The 21,625-nt window shown below is 33.4% G+C and overlaps 2 protein-coding genes and 1 long non-coding RNA gene across 8 annotated transcripts in view; 1 reads left to right on the top strand and 2 right to left on the bottom strand.

The window, feature by feature from the left end:
• Nucleotides 1-5,224, bottom strand: part of LOC128873162 (muscarinic acetylcholine receptor DM1) — a 28,620-nt gene extending 23,396 nt beyond the window's left edge. Inside the window, exons 1-2 of one of the 6 annotated variants that reach the window (XM_054116518.1) lie at nucleotides 3,004-5,224; nucleotides 2,135-2,175 (exon numbers count right to left, since the gene is read on the bottom strand). The gene's annotated coding sequence lies outside the window, so the exon portion shown is untranslated. The remainder of the gene's footprint in view (nucleotides 1-2,134; nucleotides 2,176-3,003) is intronic. The other 5 variants (XM_054116517.1, XM_054116519.1, XM_054116520.1 and 2 more) reach the window with 5 other exon arrangements.
• Nucleotides 5,225-5,374: 150 nt separating this feature from the next.
• On the bottom strand, nucleotides 5,375-7,594 carry LOC128873164 (E3 ubiquitin-protein ligase TRAIP-like). Its single transcript, XM_054116523.1, has 7 exons — nucleotides 7,365-7,594; nucleotides 6,651-7,025; nucleotides 6,479-6,580; nucleotides 6,283-6,405; nucleotides 5,957-6,203; nucleotides 5,724-5,870; nucleotides 5,375-5,650 (listed from the first exon to the last, which is right to left on the bottom strand). Exons 1-7 carry the CDS (start codon nucleotides 7,475-7,477, stop codon nucleotides 5,528-5,530), a joined length of 1,230 nt encoding a protein of 409 aa, XP_053972498.1. The 5' UTR covers nucleotides 7,478-7,594; the 3' UTR covers nucleotides 5,375-5,527.
• A 262-nt stretch (nucleotides 7,595-7,856) lies between these two features.
• LOC128873788 (uncharacterized) overlaps nucleotides 7,857-21,625 on the top strand; it is a 39,817-nt gene continuing 26,048 nt past the window's right edge. The window contains exons 1-2 of the long non-coding RNA XR_008456484.1: nucleotides 7,857-8,113; nucleotides 8,428-8,553. This is a non-coding gene — a long non-coding RNA (uncharacterized LOC128873788). The remainder of the gene's footprint in view (nucleotides 8,114-8,427; nucleotides 8,554-21,625) is intronic.

Below are 21,625 nucleotides of genomic sequence, written 5' to 3'. Positions count from 1 at the left end.
TAAGTAGTTTGTCCTAGTCTGTTTCAGCCAAAGGTGTGCCAAACTTTCATTTTAACGATTGCGTCTAAACGACAGATTGGATTTCATTGAAAGGCTAACTTCCAGTTTAATTATTTTCGTCATAATATTTGTTTCAATTTCAAACAAAATCGATCAATAAATAATAACAAAAAAGTAAACATTATAAACAAAATTAAACATTACGTTAAGAAGTTGAACAAATTTTTTTCTTTCTCTGATTGAACGAAATGTTTAATAAAATTAGTTTGCTCATCTTCGAATATTCTATTATTGTAAATGTAATTATGTGTATATCTATGATCTTGCCAGACACACGACAAAGTAGAAATTCAAATATTCAGTGACCTGGAAATTGAATTAGAAATCCACAGTAAAAAAAATTGGTAATTTTCAAGTATTTAATATTCTTAATATTCCTTCTGATTGATTATTTATTAGATGATTAATTTTTTTTTCTCAAATTCATAGCAGTAAAAGCGATTAATTTAACTTCTACCATTTGAATTCACTTTGCACCATTTTCAATAGCTTTGTGCCGCAGCATCCCCAATCGATTTCAGCGACAAAGATCAAACCACGAATTGAAACGTAACTCCCATTAAACTAATATATTCTCACGAAATTCAAGAGGAAACTGTATCACCGCGACAATTAAATGGGATAGTTACTAATTAATATCTAATGCAATTGTTCGTGCTCGCGATGTAGAACAGGCGTTTATTATAATTATTAATTATTACTATATCCGTCTGAACGAAAGTCAACTCCATTTCCTGCATTGCCAATCGAGCCAATTTCTCAATAATTCGTACATTTATCAGTGTTGCAGATAACAAAGAGATAGAGAGAAATAATATCAATGCGAATCCATTCAAATAATAAGAAGATATAAACAAGAAGGATAAAATAGCGTAGAAATTAATTCTGTTCATTTTTAACTAAAGATATCATTTATTTATAAAAAAAAAACGAAACAATCTACGTGTTTTATTTCTATTTAACGTAACAAAATAAAGGGTAAATGTTTTCAATATTTTATAATTATACATAATATTTAATCTAAAGTTATAAACGATCGAATATAAAGGCACAGAATTAATTTCTACATCAAATGTAAATAATTATTTCATATTAACACAGCCATCCTAAAGAAGGAATAATTTTACGAAATTTAAAATTGCGTATACAATTATATGATGGTACGTAAAATTTGTTGTCATCGCGCTTTGTGGTATTCTGACTGTACCAGTTTATATCGTTTGAACTGGCTTTAAAATATGTAAGGATAATTATATTGCGTTATCATTAACCCCAATTAAATTTTAATTACTTCGTAGTAAAATATTCACAGCTGAGTTTCAGCCGAAATGATTATAATTGGCCGCACCTCAACATTTATTTGACGTAAACAACGCATTCCTCTCAAACCCGAACGTAAAACAAACTTTAGATTTAAATTACCGAATAGTACGTTTTATTAATACTAATAAGTGAAATCGATTATGAATAATAGCAAAAGGAATAATGCGTAAACTATGACACAGTAGTAGTAATTTCAATCTAAAAAGAAAGGCAAGGAATAAATAAAAACTAGATATTGATCAAGGTAACAAAATATAATTTAATCAGTTATTTAATTAAATTCATTTATTGCAACATAAAATAAAGGTAAAGTACAAGAAGAATACAACAAAAATATGAATCCATTAGTGAAATAATAAATAAATAACACTCTGTTTTATAATTTTAATTTTGGTCCTTAAAGATATGTCTTTTGTTCACAATCTTTTTTAAATTTCTTTTTAAAATAAAATTTAAAAATTTTTGTGTAATGACTTTGTATACAAAAAAAAAAGGAGTGATTCACTTTTCTACGTTTAATTTTAGTGTCAACAAACGAACATTTGTTTCTGAAAATTTCTCTTTTCCAAACTCCGTTAGTTCGAAAACCGAGTAAAAGCATAGTCGTGTAATAAAAGCACCGTGTAAATCGAGAGTTAGCTGTAATTGAAACAACACAACATGCACGATGAAACATCTATATGGGGCGGTTGAAACATTAATTTCGAAAAAAAAGGAACACACGTAGAGAAATATTATAAGTCGAACTCACAATTGGCAGACTATGGACTTCACTTTGGTACATAAAACAGTCTAGAATGACAGAAATTATTACAAATAAAACGTGAAAACAGAAACCAAATGACTCGAGACTTATATCAAGAATTTATATTACAACTATAATAATAATAATAATAATAAACATTTTCTAATCTTGTGTGACAATGATACTATTGGGTTGATTCATAAATAACTTTGGTTTCTTAACTTACAATTTATTCCCAAATATACTGTTAGATAGATAGATAGATAATTTATTCCTTGTAATAAATATATTATTAAATATACAGTCAGTGTAATAAGTATTCGTACAGAACCAATTCAAAATAAAACTTTATGTATTTATTTTATTAATAAATTTCAGGGGAAGAAATAATTATCCAACACTCGCGTACATTAAAGTTTTAAATTAACTTTTAATGTTAGCCTCTTATTTCTTTTCTTATTAATTTGATTTTGAATTGGTTGCTGTACGAATACTTCTTACATTGATTGTATAATAAATCTTTATCAATTGTATAATCACTAGGCTGTAGATTTGTATGCATTTATAAGAAATTTGAATGTTCAAGAAACTACAAAATGCACACAGTATACCATAATATAAAAAATTATTGAAAGTAAAGTTCGTATTATAATATTCGCAGAGTAAAATAAACTCTTATTTAGATTCGATTCTTGTAGACGCGTTCGCAATGATTTTATTTTCCATAAAGATCCACAGTCTAATTATATAGATCAGATGTCCGACCCACCTAATATCGTGCGATAAATTATATCATAAAATAGATATTATAATAACTCGAGTAGTCATATAATATCGCCACTAAAAGCTACTATAAAGTGGATTTTTTGAAATACCTTTTTCCATGTGTTCGCACATAGCACTCAACCACTCGGATAAAATTCATCGGTTCCATAATCGTACAACACATTTTACATTTTGTTTCTTCTCTGCGTTCATCATTTTATACGTTTTGTTTTTTCTTTTGTTTTCGTTTGTTTTTGGTCGAAGCTCTTACTATGAAACGCAGGAAACAAAAGCATTAAAATACCGTAACGTAAGACAGTTTGCTTATTCTAATATGAGAACTAAATCGCCGAACCGTTAGGCGTGGTAGGATAGTAATGACCGTTTGTTGGGAGAGAACGCAAAGTGATTTCAACTTTTCAGAATCAGAGAAAAAGGGACTGGGGGATTGACGAACTTCCTGTACCACTTGGAAAGCTTAGATCGTACCAAAGTTACATTTAAAAGTATAAACATTTAAAAGCATAGACACTTAAAAGTTTAGACATCTCTTAGAAATGTATAAAAATTCCTGACAACAGAAAGTGTTATCAAGTGGCGATATACACGAGAGCACGGAATCCAACTGAAGAACGAAACAACGAAAATCCATGAGAAATTTTCTATGGCTCGTAACAGTCAAAACACCACCGACAACAAAGTCAGAAACGAAACTCGAGGCACACAGATCCACGAATTTCCATCTATCTCGAGTTACTCGTAGTCACTCGAGGCCAATATTTAAAAGAAAACAAAAAAAAAATAAAACAGGAGAAAAATACATATGAACAAACTGGATTGAAAATCTCGCGGTGCATCGGGGGTACACAAGGTATTTCGAAGCGATTATTGACCACTAGAGATTCGAAGTTGCATAAGTACCGCCCTTTTTTCACCAAACATCAACGACACATTCTCGTTATTTTGATTCACTCGTGCCGAGCACCTAAACCCAAGGAAAGACGGACAATACGACAAGCCAGACACACAGATAAGGGGGAAGGACGAACCGCGTGTGTTATATTATAATCATGTATCCCGCATACGTGTAGACGCACGAAAGAGTAAGCGAGGCGATAAGCGAGAAAGGGAGAAATTGAGAAAAACACAGATAGATAGAGAGAAAGAGGGGGGAGGAGAAGCAGAGTGAGGGAGAGAGGAGAACGCAAATCAACGATGATTGCACGAAGGATGCGTTCGCGACGGAAGTACGAGGCACACTAAGGGCGTGGGCAACCAGAGCAAGGCCGGTGTAGAGTTCTGAGGGGTGATACCGCATTGATTTTGATTTTCGAAGCGCGCGCATGAGTCTTCGTGTTTCAGCTCTGCCCATTCATACGTATGGGGACGTTAGTCCTTAGCTTGGGGGATGATACCATAGCGAGATGGAAGATGGCACAGGGGAAAGAGGAGTAAACGAGACAAAAGTACTTACAGGGAATGTCTTTCAATAAACTTTGAATAAATTTTTGAAAAAACTTCGCATATGTATAGAAAATCGAAAAATATTCGACTCGTATTTTTTTTTTTTTTTTTTTTATTTTGGTCTGTTTTCGTATTTACGGGGTGGAAACGACCCCTCAAAATTCAAACGACGAGGCGGAACATTTCCTATTCTATTATTTATAAAATGGATATTACCACATTGCGTTAAATAAAATTTCATGACTTTGATGATGAAGTCAACTTTGACTTCATCAAAACTTAATTTGTTACTTGATAACTTACTATTATAGATAATGGGTCATGTTCTTGGCAACAGTTAATCATATCAAGGGCTAAATTATATCTAATATTGTTTAATCCTTCGAAGCATACATTTTTCCTTTCGAACGATTCCGATGAAACTTGGTACACGAGAGTTTTTGGAAGTCTCGACTCCAAATCCGAACTCAAAATTTAGAAATTCAACACGATGGATCCAATATGGCGGAACAAAACGGCATTCTTAAGGGGGGGAAGTCTACTTAGGCCGTCCGAAGAAATTTGCATCTTTGTGAATTTTTGTCTGGACAAACGGAGAATTTTCTGACAAAAAGTATTAGTGTATTCGAAAGAACGTTTTTTAGACCATGTGTCGCAATTTTTATATTTAAAAATATCTTAAATTATCAATGTTGTAGTGTTGGTAGTTTCTTTACATGAATATACCGCGATGACCATTCTCTCAAAGTTGGATTATTTGAAACATTTGTTTTGTTTATTCTTGAGTATCTTCTTACCGATGAAACGATAACAGCGCCAATGGCAGTTGTAGCACAGAAAAATGATTTTTTTATCACCTCAGTGGGCAGTACGAACTGAGTTAAAGCTCGCACTGCGAACCTTGCAGCCGACGCTGCACGCGGTCCAAGTGAGATTTGAAAGAACACAATGTCTACGTCCCATGGTCCAAAAGGAGGATAATGTAGGAAAGGGTGGTGTTTAATAAAAGGACACATATAATCTATATAAAAAAAAATTAGTTTATGAAAATTGATAGAAATACTCATGATTAATACTAAGGCTTCCAGGTGTAAGCCGTGTCCTCTGGGATTATCAATTCATCAATATCAAAGGACACGACTTTAATTGTTTTTTTTACATCGATTTTTTTTATCTTTTGATTTTAAATATGTCATCTTTACTTTTCTTTATTTTGATACCAGGATTAGGAAATTCATCAAATTTCGAGTGCCCTCCAAGACCATTGTATGTAATTGTTGTGTTCAATTGTCCCTGAGAAAATAATATCTATAAATATCAATATTATAAATGGTCATGTCATAATCGTACAGTATCATATTCTTACATTTGTTGTACTTGTTTGACCAATTCTTCGTTTTTTTAGAAGACCACATGAATTGAAATTCATTGCATTGCGTTTCTCAGAAGATTCTTTTACAAGCAGTATTCCTCTTGACTTTACTGGAAGGTATGGCGAATTGGTTTCATGTTTCTGAAAAAAATTTATTGATTATTCAAAACCAATGGAAGTATAAAAACCATTAAGTACAAAGATAATAGGTTAATCACTTTAATTACCACAATCTCAGATTGGTTCTCCTCTTCCTTATCAGGTTCTTCTCTCCTAAGGCGTATATTACTTTCCGTGCTCGCAACTTTATTTTTATTTAAATCATCTATTACATCACTATTTATCTGATTCGCTGCTCCAGGCTCAAGACTGCTCAATTGTTTATGTGTTGATTTCTTTTTTCCTAACTCTCTGAGTTTATTTTGTAAACTTATAGTTACACTTTCACAAGCCATTAGATCTTGTTCAAGTTGTCTGTAAATAATATTCATTAGTAAATACGTTTAACTAATAACTAATTTAAATTATCTAATATATTTTGCAATTTGCATACTTTCTCTTTACATGTTCTTCTGACAAAAAATTTCGTTCCATGGATACTTTTGTGAGTTCTTGTTGTAGGCTCTTCACTTTATTTCTTAATTCTCTCCTTTTATCCAAACTAATTTGCATTTCCCTAAAATTATACAATAAGTATAATTTTTAAAAGTTAACTATCAATAGTAAATGTAATAAATAATAATATATACCTTTTCATCACAGATATATATGTAATGAGAGTGTTAGGATCGGATGTTCTTGAGATCATCTCATCTATATCATCCATAGAAGCTTCAAGTATAGTTTGCACACTTGAATAAAATATACACATTAATTAAGTTGAAAACTTGTATATTGCATATATTATAAACTATCACATACTTCTTATACGTTTCAATTTTTTTCTGTAATTGTTCAACTTCTTGTCTTAACTTATCTGTTTCTAAACTCTGTTGTTTATAATGTTTAATTTGTTCTTTAAGAGCATAAATAGTACTATTCTTTGCATTTAGTTCAGTTTCTACTGTTCGAACTTCTTTAACTAAACCTGCATTTTGTTTTTCTAATTTTGCAGTTTTTTCTGAGTAAGATTTAATATCTTTGTCTTGCAAAAGCAGTTGAAAATTTAGTTTATCAATTTTATCCTGTAAAGAGCATGTATCTTCGGTGATAGTATCATTATTGGAAAAGTTAAAATATATTCTGTGGATTTTACTTGACGTGGTTTTTTCTCTACATTGTGGACAAGATTTAGACCTGCATTAAACAAAAATTGAAATAAGTATTTTCTGAAAAAATAGAATCATTTTGTTATATATGTAAAATTGTATACTTTGTCTTATACAAAATTTAAAACGAGCTGGATCAAAACTGTCTCTGTACGCTTTCGAGAAAGTGTCATTTACTATTATGTAACTTACAAACATCAACAATAGAAAAAAATATACATGTCGAATTAGGTAACCTCCTGCTTTTCGAAGTCGATTAAAAATACGTTGTATATAAATGTCAACTTTTAATAGAAAGTTGCAGGAACCTTTTACTTATGGTGTACTTATAAAATATCATAAACAGTAAACAATAACAATTCCTCACCTCTCCAGCCACTGAGTTAAACACACAAAATGAAATATATGTCCACAAGGAGTATGAAAGACATCGTCAGATGGTACTAATAAATCACTGCATATTACACAGACAACATTCATTTTACATAAAATTAAATAATAATGATTAATATGAAGATATCACGTATGTTTTTCAAATATGTACCACTATATGACAAGACAGTCTGACCACAGAGCACCATAGAGCATACTCTTACAGAAACGAAACTCAGTCATTTTTAAAGTAGAGAGTTAAGTGCACATGCGCATCCGTGTTCTAAGGAGTAACATCATGATCATAGACGTAGCTACATTACAATGAAGGGTCGCATCCTCATCTGCATATAAAAGATATTATTAGAAAACATGAAGACTGTATAAGGAGATCCAACTGCTGAGTGGTAGAAATATTCATAAGTTGAAGCTTGACATTTTGATAACAGTTTTCTAGTAACTTTCGTATGGAGTTGGATCTCCTTATACAGTCTTCACGTTAGAAATAAAAGGTTCAGTAACGTTTAATTTCTCTTTTGGAAATTCAAATGGGGTTAGAGCGTCTCTAGCGTGGTTACTGCTTCTCTTGGTTACCTAGGCAACCTAGAGGGTCCCTAGTGGGATTACCCCCACGCGCCGCCTAGCGGCACGTGACAGAGCCTTCATAGTGAATTCGCCGCGGACGCCATTTGCTCCATGGAAAGTGGCGCGATAAGAGGTGCCGAATTCTCCGCGATTAATTAGGTATGTATTTCATACTTGTTGCTATCAGTTGCTATCTAATTGTTGTCATTCGCTATTATTACTCTCATTTACTCTCTACTAGTGCTTTCATTTAATATTAAAAGACTTTTAATTATATAAAGCAATATCGTGAGTTAAATTCGAATCGTTTCCCGCTCTGCTTTTTCTCCACCGGTGTCAATGGATACTATTCTTCTTTACCTTAAATTGCAATCTTTTGCGGGTTATTTCGAGCTCGATTGTTGCTTTATTATAATATAGTTTTATTTTTATAAACATATATGCTTTAGACTTGTCGTTCCCTTGTGTTACAGATTACTGTGAGTTCCCGATTGAAATTCAAACACAGGGAAGGTGTTATCGACGCCATGATGAATTGTGTTCAACTCAAACGGACTCTCTCGAAGAATGGTCAATTTGCAACTTATTCAAACAAAAAGGTAAAACGTTTACTCCTATTTTTATTACTATATCCTGCGTGAATTTGTATTGATCCTAAGTGTGGTACACTATTTCATAACGGATCAGAGTTAGGTTGAAATGAATAAAATTAGTATAAACTGTCTTTTAACTTGAAATTCTGCGACAGTTCAAAATGACGTCATGTCACTGTAATCCGATCGCGGTTACGTATTTTCTATTATCACTGTACATCATAGAATTGATTTTCTGATAAATCTATCTTTACGAAGTCGACGCAATTGCTTTCGCGTTCTATTTTCAAATTTAAATTGAAAGTAACAAGTTTAAATTCATATAGAAGCTACGTGATTGTCTATTAACATGGAAGCTTAAATATTTTTCATTAAATTTTCATTTTGCAACGAGTTATTATTCATAAAGATCGCGATATAAAATGAATATAAATAAGATATTTACATATATGACACGATATAAATGAACGCGATTATTACAACTCTAACAATGTAAATTCTTACTGTAATATTATATTTGTGTGTAATATTTCACGGTGAAATTGAACGTATTCGCATTCATCGAGAATGTTTGGCTTTCACAAGTTGGTGTTGGTATCGAGTTTCCATAACAAGGACGACCCATCGTCATAATTGCAAGAAAAACAGTATTTTCGTTGATAAACCGTCGAAAGTAGAAAAACAAAATTCTAGGAAAACGCTGGTGTGCTTCTCGCTTCGTATCTGTTTATCTTCTATCCCACTCTTTCCATCAGAAATTCTGTGACCTCGCACAATATAGTTGATAGAATGTATTTACCTGTGTAGAATTTTATTTGTTTCGACGTACAGTGACATCGAATAAATTTTCTCTTACATTTTAAGGATATACGAGATAGAATCAGTGTTTATTCCGTATTTATAATAGAATACTTTCTTGAGTTTCGTTTCTTCAATTGTGCAGACTCTCGTTCGGAAGATAAAAACTTCTGTAGTGTCGTTAGATTATTTCTTTTACTTTTATCAATAACCTCTTGAGAGATGAAGTTTGAATGATTATTTTGCTCTATATGCTGTTTCATATTAATACTATACTATAGTAAAAGTAAACTCATACATACATGTATATATATCTTTCAAGAGGTTAAAATTGCTTGCTACTGATATTAGACTCAATATTAGGCACATTCATTTTAATTGATTTTAATGTGGGTCTCTATAAGCAGCAACCTCCACGTGGTGAGACCTGGGACTTGAATAATATTTGAAGTATGTAATTGCTAATTATATCACCAGTAACATCCTGATAACATTATCAATTACATTGCAAATAATATCAGCTAATCGGCTGCAATTCTAGCTAGTATACCGTTTCTATAGCTCGATTGTAGATTAGGTATTATTAATCAGGTTTAGAAGCTGTTCTAGCTATCGTAACAACAGTAGTAAATATTTTACTCTTTCCAAATTAGTAACTTTCAGCATATTTAGTATTTTTCTCGAATATTATTTAATCCAATCTTCTTTAATGTAATACACATCGATATTTATTATACACAGGGTGTCCTAAAAATGTTGTAACACCTTGAAAGGGGTGGTTCGGGAGGTGATTTGAAACAATTTTTTCCTTAACGAAAATGTTGTCCAAGGCTTCGTTGAGGAGATATTAACGGAAAACACTGACCAATCAGAGCGCGCGGATACCGTTGGAGCGGTCGCGGTAGCGTATGAGCGTAGCCGCCTAGCGCGCACCCTACGCTCCACCGGCATACTCGCGCTCTGATTGGTCGGGGTTTTCCGTTAATATCTCCTTAACGAAGCCTCGGACAACATTTTCGCTAAGGAAAAAGTTGTTTCAAATCACCTCCCGAACCACCCATTTCAAGGACCTCCAACATTTTTGGGACACCCTGTATATTAAAGAATGTGAAAAACAGATTTTCCAGAAACCATCGATATATCGAGTCGTTAACCGTGGATTTTCCTAAAAATTTAATCAGATCATGTAATGAAAATATAAAATATTTATCAATTACCGAAGAGACAGGACATAAATAAATAATTGTTTCGCTTACATATAGGACAACCTTTATTATTTAATACAATACTGGATATAACTAAGTAATATTTACCGTATATACTACAACACTACGAATTATTACGATAATAATACTATTACGTCAGTTGTAGTCGCAAATTTTCAATTTTTATTCCTTGCGTGCGTGAGTGTCTGTCAGTTTCATATAAAGAAACAAATAAATACATATATATATGTATATATATATTTATTTATTCGTACTATTCTATATGTAGTCTATATTGCATATAAACATATATGTGTATATATGTATACATATACGATATACCTATATGCCTTTTATTCTGTGGTATATTAATCCATCTTATCTCTTCTTTCGCGATCAAACCAATACACGCACACACACACAAGCGCGTGCAGGCACACACGTTCATACACTAAATCGTCAGAGTCGTATAAATAATATTATATTTTGTAAAAGCACTTTTTGTCGCTTATAATATTATAATTTTTTTTTCTTTTTTCTTTTTAATTATCGCCACGCTCATTTTTCGTTTTTGTAATGCTCCTGTTTACTTTCATACCGTCGCTATCACACAACCTTCTACGGGGGTTTCATTCATAAGGAGACTTGTCTCGATTAGCTTCGTAAAACAATCTTACGCGATGTTACGGACTACACACACATCAAGTCTTAAATGCTAGGAATAAGTGTTTGAAATCTAACAAATATTCCCCTTTTGCTAGTAGAAAATCATTCCGTGACTCGGTAGTTGTTTTCTCTTTTTTAGATGTATACAGGGTGTCCCAGAATCAGTGCAAGAATCGGAAATTGTGGTTCAGAATCCTCTCAGTTATCTCCCGTTTCCGGTTTCTTACACTAATTCTGGGAGAGCCTGTATATAATCAGCATTATGCGGGTGTAGTGTCGTGGAAATCTATCGGAACGTACAATGACTTCCTCTTTCGCGATCATTTGCTCTGCTGTATACCAAAACAATAGATATAAATATAGAAAATAAATAGGGATGGTATACAGGGTGATTAATAGATGGCGAAGCGTATTGTATATATCCATTAGAGATCCTTCTCTAATATTTATATACTTAGATGTATGCATATACAAGAGTATACAAAATTTTATGTCTATATAATTACATTTTTTTGTATATTTTTGTATATAAAATTTTGCATAAAATGCATATTCTTAAAAGTTAACCAAGATTGGCAAGTGAATCACCCTGTACACAGAAAAATATTCAAAGTAATCGAGTTCATGTAGTGTAACCTAGAAACATGCAATAGCAGAAGTGATCAGAATGTAGGAAATCATTGTTCGGCAATAGATAACACTACTCTAGGACACTACACTGCAGTAACCTGTTGAATAAATCGCTATAAAGTGTGGCGTACGCGACAAGTTAAAACGTAAGATTGAAACAAATTACAGATATACCTTGTTTCCTTATATGTATAACTATCGGTTAATCGTTTTAGCACTTGGTAGCCTATGTTTATCGAGGATTACTTTCAAAATCCTCAGAAGCATAACAAGTATCGTCGACGATTCGTGCTTCTCGGTGTTTTTAGCAATTAATTGTACCGCTATTCAAAAATATTTGATATTTAGCTTAACACGTTAAATACTACACCAGACCTGCGGATTGGCGGTGAATTTTGTGTTTAGGCTACGATTTACGTAATTGTTTATTACGTTCATCTGAACAGGTTGGCTTGTTAGATAATGTACAGTAGGATAGATTTCACGGGAGGAAATGTGTAGACAATATGTTTACAGTGGGTGTAGAAAGTATTCGTACACCGATCAATTTCCAAAAAAACTATGTAAAATTGTAATTTATTAACTTACTTATTTATAAACAATGACATTCTAAATATTTCACGGAAATCTCTAGAATAGATAGATTACAAAAAAGAATAGCTATTTATGTAGAGTTGCGAAATTAACAAGAAAGAAACAATTAATCGATAGAAATATTGAAGCAATAAGTATTCGCAAAACTGTTTAATTTTTTAAACTTCATTAAAAAAAAAAATTTACATTAATTTATAAGTATATAATACTTCCTTCGTGGGATTTCCTTTTGATTTTATAATTATTGTAACTAGGGGTGTGCGGGATTCCCGAAAATATCTGGGATTCCCGAGAATATTCGGGATTCTCGAGTTTATGCGGGATCCCGAGTTTATGCGGGATCCCGAGTTGATTCGAGATTCCCGAGAATACACGAGATCCCGCAAAAATCCGGGATTCCCGACAATGTACGGGATATAGAATAATATCTGGGATTTCCGAAAGTGTTGTTATTCTTGAAAATTTCAGCAATTTTTCACATTTTTTTGTTAATTTCACAAATTATATTAACTAATAAATGTTGTTTGGAGTATATCTACCTTAGAGACTTCCGAGAATATGTAAAGTATCATTGATTATACAAAAAGAAGTTAAGAAACTACAATTTCACACAAAAGTTTTTTGAGAAATTGATCGGTGTACGAGTACATTCTACACCCACTGTATATACGGTATTATAATAGGAAATCTACGATTCATATAATAGAACATAATTCACATAACAGAGCGTCTATTATACATGCAAACAATAATAACCCTAACAATCAAGATTTGCAACGTTCTAATTCAATGACTAACAAGCAAACATTAGTTCACAATATCTGCAAAGAATACCCCCATCTTTATTTAGATTGTTTTGATAAAATATATTAAATGCATTAAATTATCTAAGAAATATATTATTTAGATAATTGAATACATTCATGACTTCGCTATCATTCATAGTAAATATATTAAATTATCTGCAAAGGAAATCCTCCATCTTTATTTAGACTATTTTAATCAAATATATGTATATCGATATTTGTGTTCAAAGTATTTTGGTCGATGTAATCTTTATTCTTTGCTTTTAATTCCACGAAGACCGGTATCGTTCGAACGACATGTTCAGTCAGGAACCAACGCGTAGCCTAAACAAAAACTTTAGCGTCGATTCCATAGACGGCGTTTAATTTCACAAACTTTAAATCAGAATTGCTATCATGTTAGAGTGACCAGTTCACAGGTCAAAATTTACATTGTATATCCATTGGATTAGTTCAGTTCTCAGCTACTTCGTATCTTATTTAACACAGTATATTTATGTTTCCGTTTTTTTTTTTCTTTTTTTTACCCATTTTGATAAACTTTTCATCTCCGCTCTCGCAATGTTTCTCGTTAGGTTTCTGATTAGCTGGTCCATTAACATACCTAGAAAAAATACTCTCTGCGATCCTCTATGTTATAAACTAAGATTTTTGTTCCTCGTTTTACCGTTTGGTTTTTTCATCGTTTCTCGGTATCACCCCCTTTCGTTTAACTCTGTTTATTACTCGTTTCGGCTCTCCTTCTTTACATTTTTTTCGGGACACTTTTGTTTGTTCGCGATACAAATTCGTACGTGCATAATTATTCCTTCGGTTAAAGAACGACATGTGCATGTTGTCCGAGTTTGATGTTTACTATCTGTATGATTAATTATAAACCTTTCTCGTATTGTGCATGGGTCCTTGTTAAAAATAAGTGATACTCGTAGTATCGTTATACGTGTCGTGTTTCTTTTTACACAAAACAACGAAAAGGAAAGGCTGTTATGATAGGAATGATTTAAATTGAGATTCAAAATTGTTTAGATAAATGAATCGGTTGAATGATCGAGTTTAGGTTAGTCAATCGAATCAGAAAAATGTTGTCAAAATTATTAATCTAGGTTAAGAATTTTTTAGATAAAGGTATCGATTTAATACTTGAGTTTAAGTCAGTCAGTTGAATGAAATTTTTTCAAACCTATTAATAACAAGGAAATTTCTTATTTGTATATGTATGAACTGAGCTTTAGGAGTAATATACAGTGTCCCAGAATTAGTGTAAGAACCGGAAATGATAGCTAAGATGATTCTGAACCACAATTTCCTTTGCAAAAATGTCGGATGATACTTTGTTTTTGAATTATTAACGAAAAACCATCGACCAATGACAGCGCGCGCTCATAGAGCATAGTCAGCTGAGCGCGCGCTATTCCGGCGCTGTGATTGATCGCTGGTTTTTCGTTACTAATTCAAAAACGAAGCATCATCTGACATTTTTGCAAAGGAAATTGTTGTTCAGAATTATCTCAGCTACACGCCATTTCCGGTTCTTACACTAATTCTGAGTCACCCTGTATACTTCTATTGTATCATGAGAGAAAGGTGACGATAGAGAATAGCTGCAAACGGCTGCGAGTTAGATAGTTTATTAAATTATTAATTAGACCTGCATTTAAAGGTGTGCGTCGACGCAGGTATAACTATTGTGCACGTGGATGGGCCAGAGTTGGGATAAAATCTTTGGCTTCGATAAACCTGAAGTTTCCGACTATGTCTCGTTTCCTTCTGTCGTAAATGTTGAACATTTTTGGATGACAAACGTGGAATTGTTTACTATTTCATCTTTATCGCATTTAAATTCAAAATCGTCACGTACTTGCGATTTCACCTCGTATTATTTCGAAAGACAATTTCAATATTATTTCAAGTAAGTATTTGAAATAATTATGAAGTGAAATAACGTGTTATTTGAATTAATGTTTCAAGTGCATAATATTTCAATAACATGTTATTTGAATAAATATTATTTGATGAATAATAATTCAAATAATGTTATTTCAAAAGTGATCACAGGTATGAAAATAATTATGATATAAAATAACATTTCAAGTAAAGTTGTTTCGCAAGTGTCCAGGTCTGGTCAACGTATCGATAGAGTCGATTTTCCCTAGTATTATTATCGATTGTTTTTTAATATCATGGATAAGCTTTCACGTCCCAGTTGTTAAACATATGTATAATGGCGGCCTTAGGCGATTCAATTTCACCTACCTGGCCAAGTGTCGCAGTTCCGTAGAATCATCGAGTCTTAGTTAGGATTGAGTGTGGTTTCGCAGACTTGGAGCTAGTAGACGTATATTTCGTGATCGCTAGAAATTAAGAGTAGAATTTAAAAGTAGACAAATTTACATTAACAATCCTGAGGAAAGTGTAACTTATATTTTAGTATTTACCGCAGTCACTTGTAGTTTCGCGTCGAGCTTAAATTGGTAACTGGTGTACGAGTTCCCTGATATCTTTCATTGCAATGTTTAATTATTCAGCACTCAAATTTGAACAATTAAGGGTGTACTCTTTTTTTGAATTAGTTTCGAGGCAACATTCATGCTTTTTTTCTTTGCAGTTGAGGTACTTGACGTAAATTTTTGAAATTTGGCAAATTTATTTATTAGGGGTGTGCGGGTTCCCGAAAATATTCGGTATTCCCGTAAAATGTCCGGGACTTACGAAAATATCCGGGATCCCGAGTTGATTCGAGATTCCCGAGAATACACGAGATCCCGCAAAAATCCGGGATTCCCGAGAATGTACGGGACCTAGAAAATGTTCGGGATATAGAATAATATATGGAATTGCCGAAAATGTTGTTATTCTTGAAGATTTCAGCAATCCGAATGTACGGGATTTCGAAATTCCCGGGAATCCCGGATGTATTTGGGATTCTGAAATTCTCGGGATTCCATCCTGATCACGGGAGGAATTCCCGTCCCGACCGGGATCCCGCACATCCCTATTATTTATGCGTATACGTAGAAGATTCTGTTTTACAACTGCCCTGCTCAATTCGTTTCGAAGTTATAAACAATATTCCAAGCCATGTTAAGGGATTAATACGTATTAGCTTCGAGGCAATGTTCATGATTTTTTCCGGCCAAAATACTGGACATAACCTTTTCAAATTTGGTAGGTTTGTTTATACATGTACGCACAAGATTCCATTAAATGTACAACTGTCATGCTCAATTTGCTTGAAAGTTACAAATAATATTCTACATCACGTCAGGCAAAACTGGCCCAGTATGTATTATTAATATTTTAATGTTAATTCGGTAGAGATATCTGAAAGACCTTAACAAGAATGTCAAATCAAAAAATCTATTTTTGGATCTTAAAAAGAAAAAGAATACGCCCCTTAATTTGCTTAAAGTTGGCCCTTTTTAAAAAAAAAAAAACAAAACAAAGACACGAACATCCAAGGGGGTTTCCGACGTGAATATTACTTCTGCAAAACTTTGTACAACTTTCTCCGTTAATATTGTTATGGCAGAAGCGTAATTAATCGGTGAACAGCCAATTAATTAAATATTATTGTCGTTAATCGATTTTTAGATAAACGGAACGCTCCGCGTTGAAAATTCGATGGTTTAAAATCTACTATGTGAAACTGTGTCGGTATTTAAAAAATATCAGTTCATACCTTTCATGCACGCCGCCAACGTGTACTTGTATTTTCATTTGTTAGTTAGAAGAAGAAAGTGCATTTTGTAGATATGTAACTAGTTTAAATAAAGTTACTGAATTGTGGGAATAAATCATTCGAAAACTTGTCGCTATCTGAATATTCGATTCGTTCATAGAAGTTGCTTGATCCAACGTGCAAATATTTTATCGTAATAGAAACAAATTCAGGAACTTATTTAACATATTTGAACGCAGTAAAGAAAAAATAAAAGATTTGAATAGCTTACTTACGGTTTCGGTTTCAGGGATAAACGAAAACAATGGTTTCGTAAAATCTATTTCGAAATGATGAAGTTGAATAAGTAAAATGAATAAAAGATCGTTAGACATGTAAACAGATATGTAAAAGATGATTCTAGTGGAATCCAATTCGAACTATTAACGTTAGAAGTAATTGTATAATACCGACGTACATTTAAATTAATAGCTGAAACAACGTTAATTTACGTTAATTGATCCAATTCGACATGAGGGAAATATTAAAAATAAAGAAAATGTTCAATTTCATTTTAAATAACTTTATTATCTAGTATAATCATAGTTATGAGAAAATGAGAACACCCATGATCGTTCAATCACTCGTTATTCGAATTCTCACTCAACGATTATATAATTAAGTAATTAAGAAAGCAAACCAGAGGCTTTTCCAAAGTAACGAAGAAAAAAAGTAAACGTCTTAATGTAAACATATATTAAATTCATACAATTAATTAATATACATATGCATTTATATATATAATATATATATATATGTTTTGTTGTTTTATATATATAACATATATATTAATTAATACAATTAACTTCTACAAATTCGAATTAAAAATAAATAATAAATGAGAAAAAAAACACGTTAATTTATCTCCAGATTTCTCACAGGTGTGTACTATTTTAATACCACTATAATGAATTAAATAATGCGTTAATTAATTAACTCGCTTATCGGTACGGTTCTACAATAATCAATTAATTAATACCGTCGCAGTGATAATCTAAAGATCCTGAAAAAAAGCGTATGAAATTGGGTTATATTTTATTCAGTTAAAAAGAGTCTGCTTGTATGGAAAAATATTAGAAAATGCAGGGTGATCAAAGAATAATGGTGCAAGAGGTAATTCTTCGAAATCTTTGACTGGAAAATAAAACGACTTTCGACATTTTTCAATTGTTTCGCGTCTTATCTGCATTTGAAAGTGCTTCACTTGAAAAAATTGAAATTCATTTATTTTTATTTATTTACTGTTCATTCGATTCATTTATTTTTCAACCCTTTCGCTACCACAGAAGACTTTATTTTTTAGTCATCGTGAATACGTTATTTTATTTCGATGACGTTCATTGAAATAAATTATTTCAAATAATACATTACTTGAGGAACAATGTTGTAAACAATAATTGTGTATCTGGATAGTTAAAATACTAAATTACTACTGTCATAACGGAAGGGTTAACACCTCTAGAAAATCTTCTTTTTATTCAATTCAAACTTGTTCAGTATCACTTTCATTTCTCACTCTAAAAACATTCATAAAATAACGCACAAGCTAAAAACTGCTTAATGCGTGTATATTGTTTAACAAATTAAGCCCCGCGAGTAAATAAATGCGTGAAAATTCAAAATCCGTAAAACAATGTCTGTTAAAATTTATGAAATGCAATTCATTTCATTCTGTATTGCATTTGATAGAATTTTAATAAAACCAATTTTATATTTTCTAAATCCTTCCTATTCGACCCGAGTTAACCCACAGATTATTCAATTTTTTCCTAGTGCCAATTTTCGCGAAAAAATTGAACATCAATAGTCGAAACGTTCGTTTCACTTTCGATTCAAAGATTTGCTAGTTTTTGCAGCCAGAATGTTTATTCCCGAGCCCCAGAGCGCTCTTACAATTTTCAATCCTTTCTCGACGAAGGATGCACAACGATAAAAAATTATGTTGCATTTACACCTACAAAGGCCGCAGTTTTCTCTTGTACTATAATCTTTAAAACACCCTGTATATAGGAAAGTATATTCTAAGTAATATATGTGTATGTGTATATATGTATGTATGCATCTCTCGTGTGTCATTCGTTCGCGTATACACACATACACGCGTTACATACGCTCGTACATGCACGAGAAACACATACGTTCCGGTACATGTACGAACACATACACCATTGGTACATGCCTGTGTGCCTGTGCATATATAGAAATCCATAGAGTATGAGCACGTATGTATGTGTGTATGTATACCTTGAATACCACATATCCACGCACGTATACGCGTAAGTGAATATATATATTTGTATATACGTATAGTGGGTGTACATTGAAAATACGATATGTAAGAGTCCCGGATTCAAATTATACACATTGTTACGGTAGAACTCCATTTATTAGAATGGGTGTGGGTATAATCAGGTTTGGATAACTGGATACGATGGAACTTCTTTTATACAAGCATGCTCAGCCTCGAATATACGAACTCGTAACTGAGTACCCTCTATATGTTGTACACCCTCTAACCCATCGTAGCTTCTATTACCTAAACCATGATCGAGAGTGGAAATCCGTGGTGGAGGGCTCATGAAGGGGATAGTTAGTAGATCCTCTGTTACGGTAGAACCTCGTTTATAGGAACAAAATCATGCTCAGCCTTGAATATACGAACTCGCAGCTGAGCCTCTAGTACCTTCTAAACTGCCCATAGTCATAGGAACCTCCAGTTCCCCATAGCTGAGTCCAGTACATTCGAAACCCCTGGACCCGAGTCCACTACCTTCTAGGCCCCCCATAGCTGAGTCTAGTATCCTCTAGACCCCCATTCCTGAGCCCAGTACACTCTAACCCCCCATAGCTGAGTCTAGGACCCTCTAAATTCTCCACAGCTGAGTCTAGTACCCTCTAGACCCCCATAGCTCAGCTCAGTACACTCTAGACCCCCCATAGCTGAGCTCAGTACCCTCTAAACCCCCCATTCCTGGCCCAGTGCACTCTAGACCCTCCATAGCTGAGTCTAATATCCTCTAAATTCCCCATAGCTGAGCTCAGTACACTCTACATCCCCATTCCTGAGCCCATTACACTCTAGACCCTCCATAGCTGAGTCTAGTACCCTCTAGACCCCCCATTCCTGGGCCCAGTACATTCTAGCGGGGGGGGGGCCCCCCCATAGCTGAGCTCAGTACCCTCTAGGCCCCCGTAGCTTCTATTATCTGAGAACTACTCTATTATGGGAACTGCCATGTCCTGCCAGACCTGCTCGAATAAGCGAGGTTCTACTGTACTTCATATAACTAGTGTTCACGAATTCCCGTAAACTATAGCTAGCGAGTCGAGTTCGAGATACTAAGAGCTCGCCAAACTGTTCGAATAACCAAGTATACACCACGACGTCGTCATTACGTACAAATGGAGTTCTACTATATTTTTAATATAAATTCCCCCTGAAACTGAATTTCTCTTTTCAAATAACGTCATCATCGAACGCATAGGCGATCCGAGTATGATCCGTTTATTTAAAAAGAAGAATCCGTTTCTAAATCAATCAGTTCACGAATATCGTCTAAGGGTTTCGAAACGAAGAAGGTTGATCGGTTCCTTGTTGTACTTTTCCCAACACCCTGTATTCAACGACACGATCAGCATGAGAAATCAAATCGTAAAAATACTCGTGGGATAACGAAAGATATCAATTTCATTCCCGTTGTTCCGACGTAAATGATCCAAACGACGATTTAGGACAAATTAAAATGTCCATGATAAAAATGAGGGCGGGGGGCGGGGGATGGATGTGTGTGCTTATAGCGTTACAATAATTATTCCCCCAAAGCGATCTTTGTCGATATCTCCTTCTCTTTTAATTCTAGGCTCAGAATTTTATTTTTATCATTCCATTTCTCTGCCTCTCGGTTTCTAGACAAACAATGGAACGCGTGCCTCCGTCTACTTTGTTAATGACAATTAAAATTGAAACCGGGACGATCTTAAATGAAAAATAATAATAATATAGCGTACACTTTCGGAAAATCATTTTCATTTTACAGAAGAGACATCGTTTAACCGCGCTCTTGTACTATAATTTATGGGACACCCTGTACAAGTTAAATCATTAACAAGCATATTTAAATACGTACACGCCACCGCGAGCGTGTGTGCATATTACTTTCGCATGAGATATTCCCCGTTTCAAACACAATCGGACACACATACAAGATGCAGGTAGAAAATGGGGGGAACCCCTTCTCTCGTTACGCGTAGAAAAAGTCGAGGCTTTTTTGAAAATTTATCTGTTTCTTTTTTTTTCCCCTTTTTTCGAACTAACCCGACGCGTGTTTATCTCGTAATCCTAATCTTTTACAGTAATGATTTACACCCTAGAACAGCTATATATTCAATATTTATTATCACAACAAATATCTTTCCGCTAGTTTGACAAAGCTTTTTCGCCCTTTGATTCGATTTTTATACGGGACGTCGCGTTTGTCAGGATTGTCTTGTATGTCCGCGTCGCTTGCAAAGATAGGAATTAATGGGACGAAATGTTTTGATAGACATCTTGCATCGATTTGTTTTTAAATATCAGGCGTGGGGATTAATTCTGTGCTTCTTGTATTAAATAATTGATAACTTTAGTTTAAATAGATATATTAGGTGTAGGAATTAATTCT

The sequence above is a fragment of the Hylaeus volcanicus genome, chromosome 3 (genome assembly GCF_026283585.1).
Source record: "Hylaeus volcanicus isolate JK05 chromosome 3, UHH_iyHylVolc1.0_haploid, whole genome shotgun sequence".
Classification (NCBI taxonomy): domain Eukaryota; kingdom Metazoa; phylum Arthropoda; class Insecta; order Hymenoptera; family Colletidae; genus Hylaeus; species Hylaeus volcanicus.
Note: the sequence above shows the minus strand (reverse complement) of the source record. Positions and strands in the feature narration are given on the sequence as shown.

What these genes read in the sequence shown, in the direction of transcription:
- LOC128873164 (XM_054116523.1), bottom strand. Translation starts at nt 7,477, where the DNA reads ATGAATGTTGTCTGTGTAATATGCAGTGATTTATTAGTACCATCTGAC. An exon ending in TTAACTCAGTGGCTGGAGAG is followed by an intron (nt 7,026 to 7,364) that starts GTGAGGAATTGT and finishes TGTTTAATGCAG; the next exon opens with GTCTAAATCTTGTCCACAAT. An exon ending in AAAATTGAAACGTATAAGAA is followed by an intron (nt 6,581 to 6,650) that starts GTATGTGATAGT and finishes ATTTTATTCAAG; the next exon opens with TGTGCAAACTATACTTGAAG.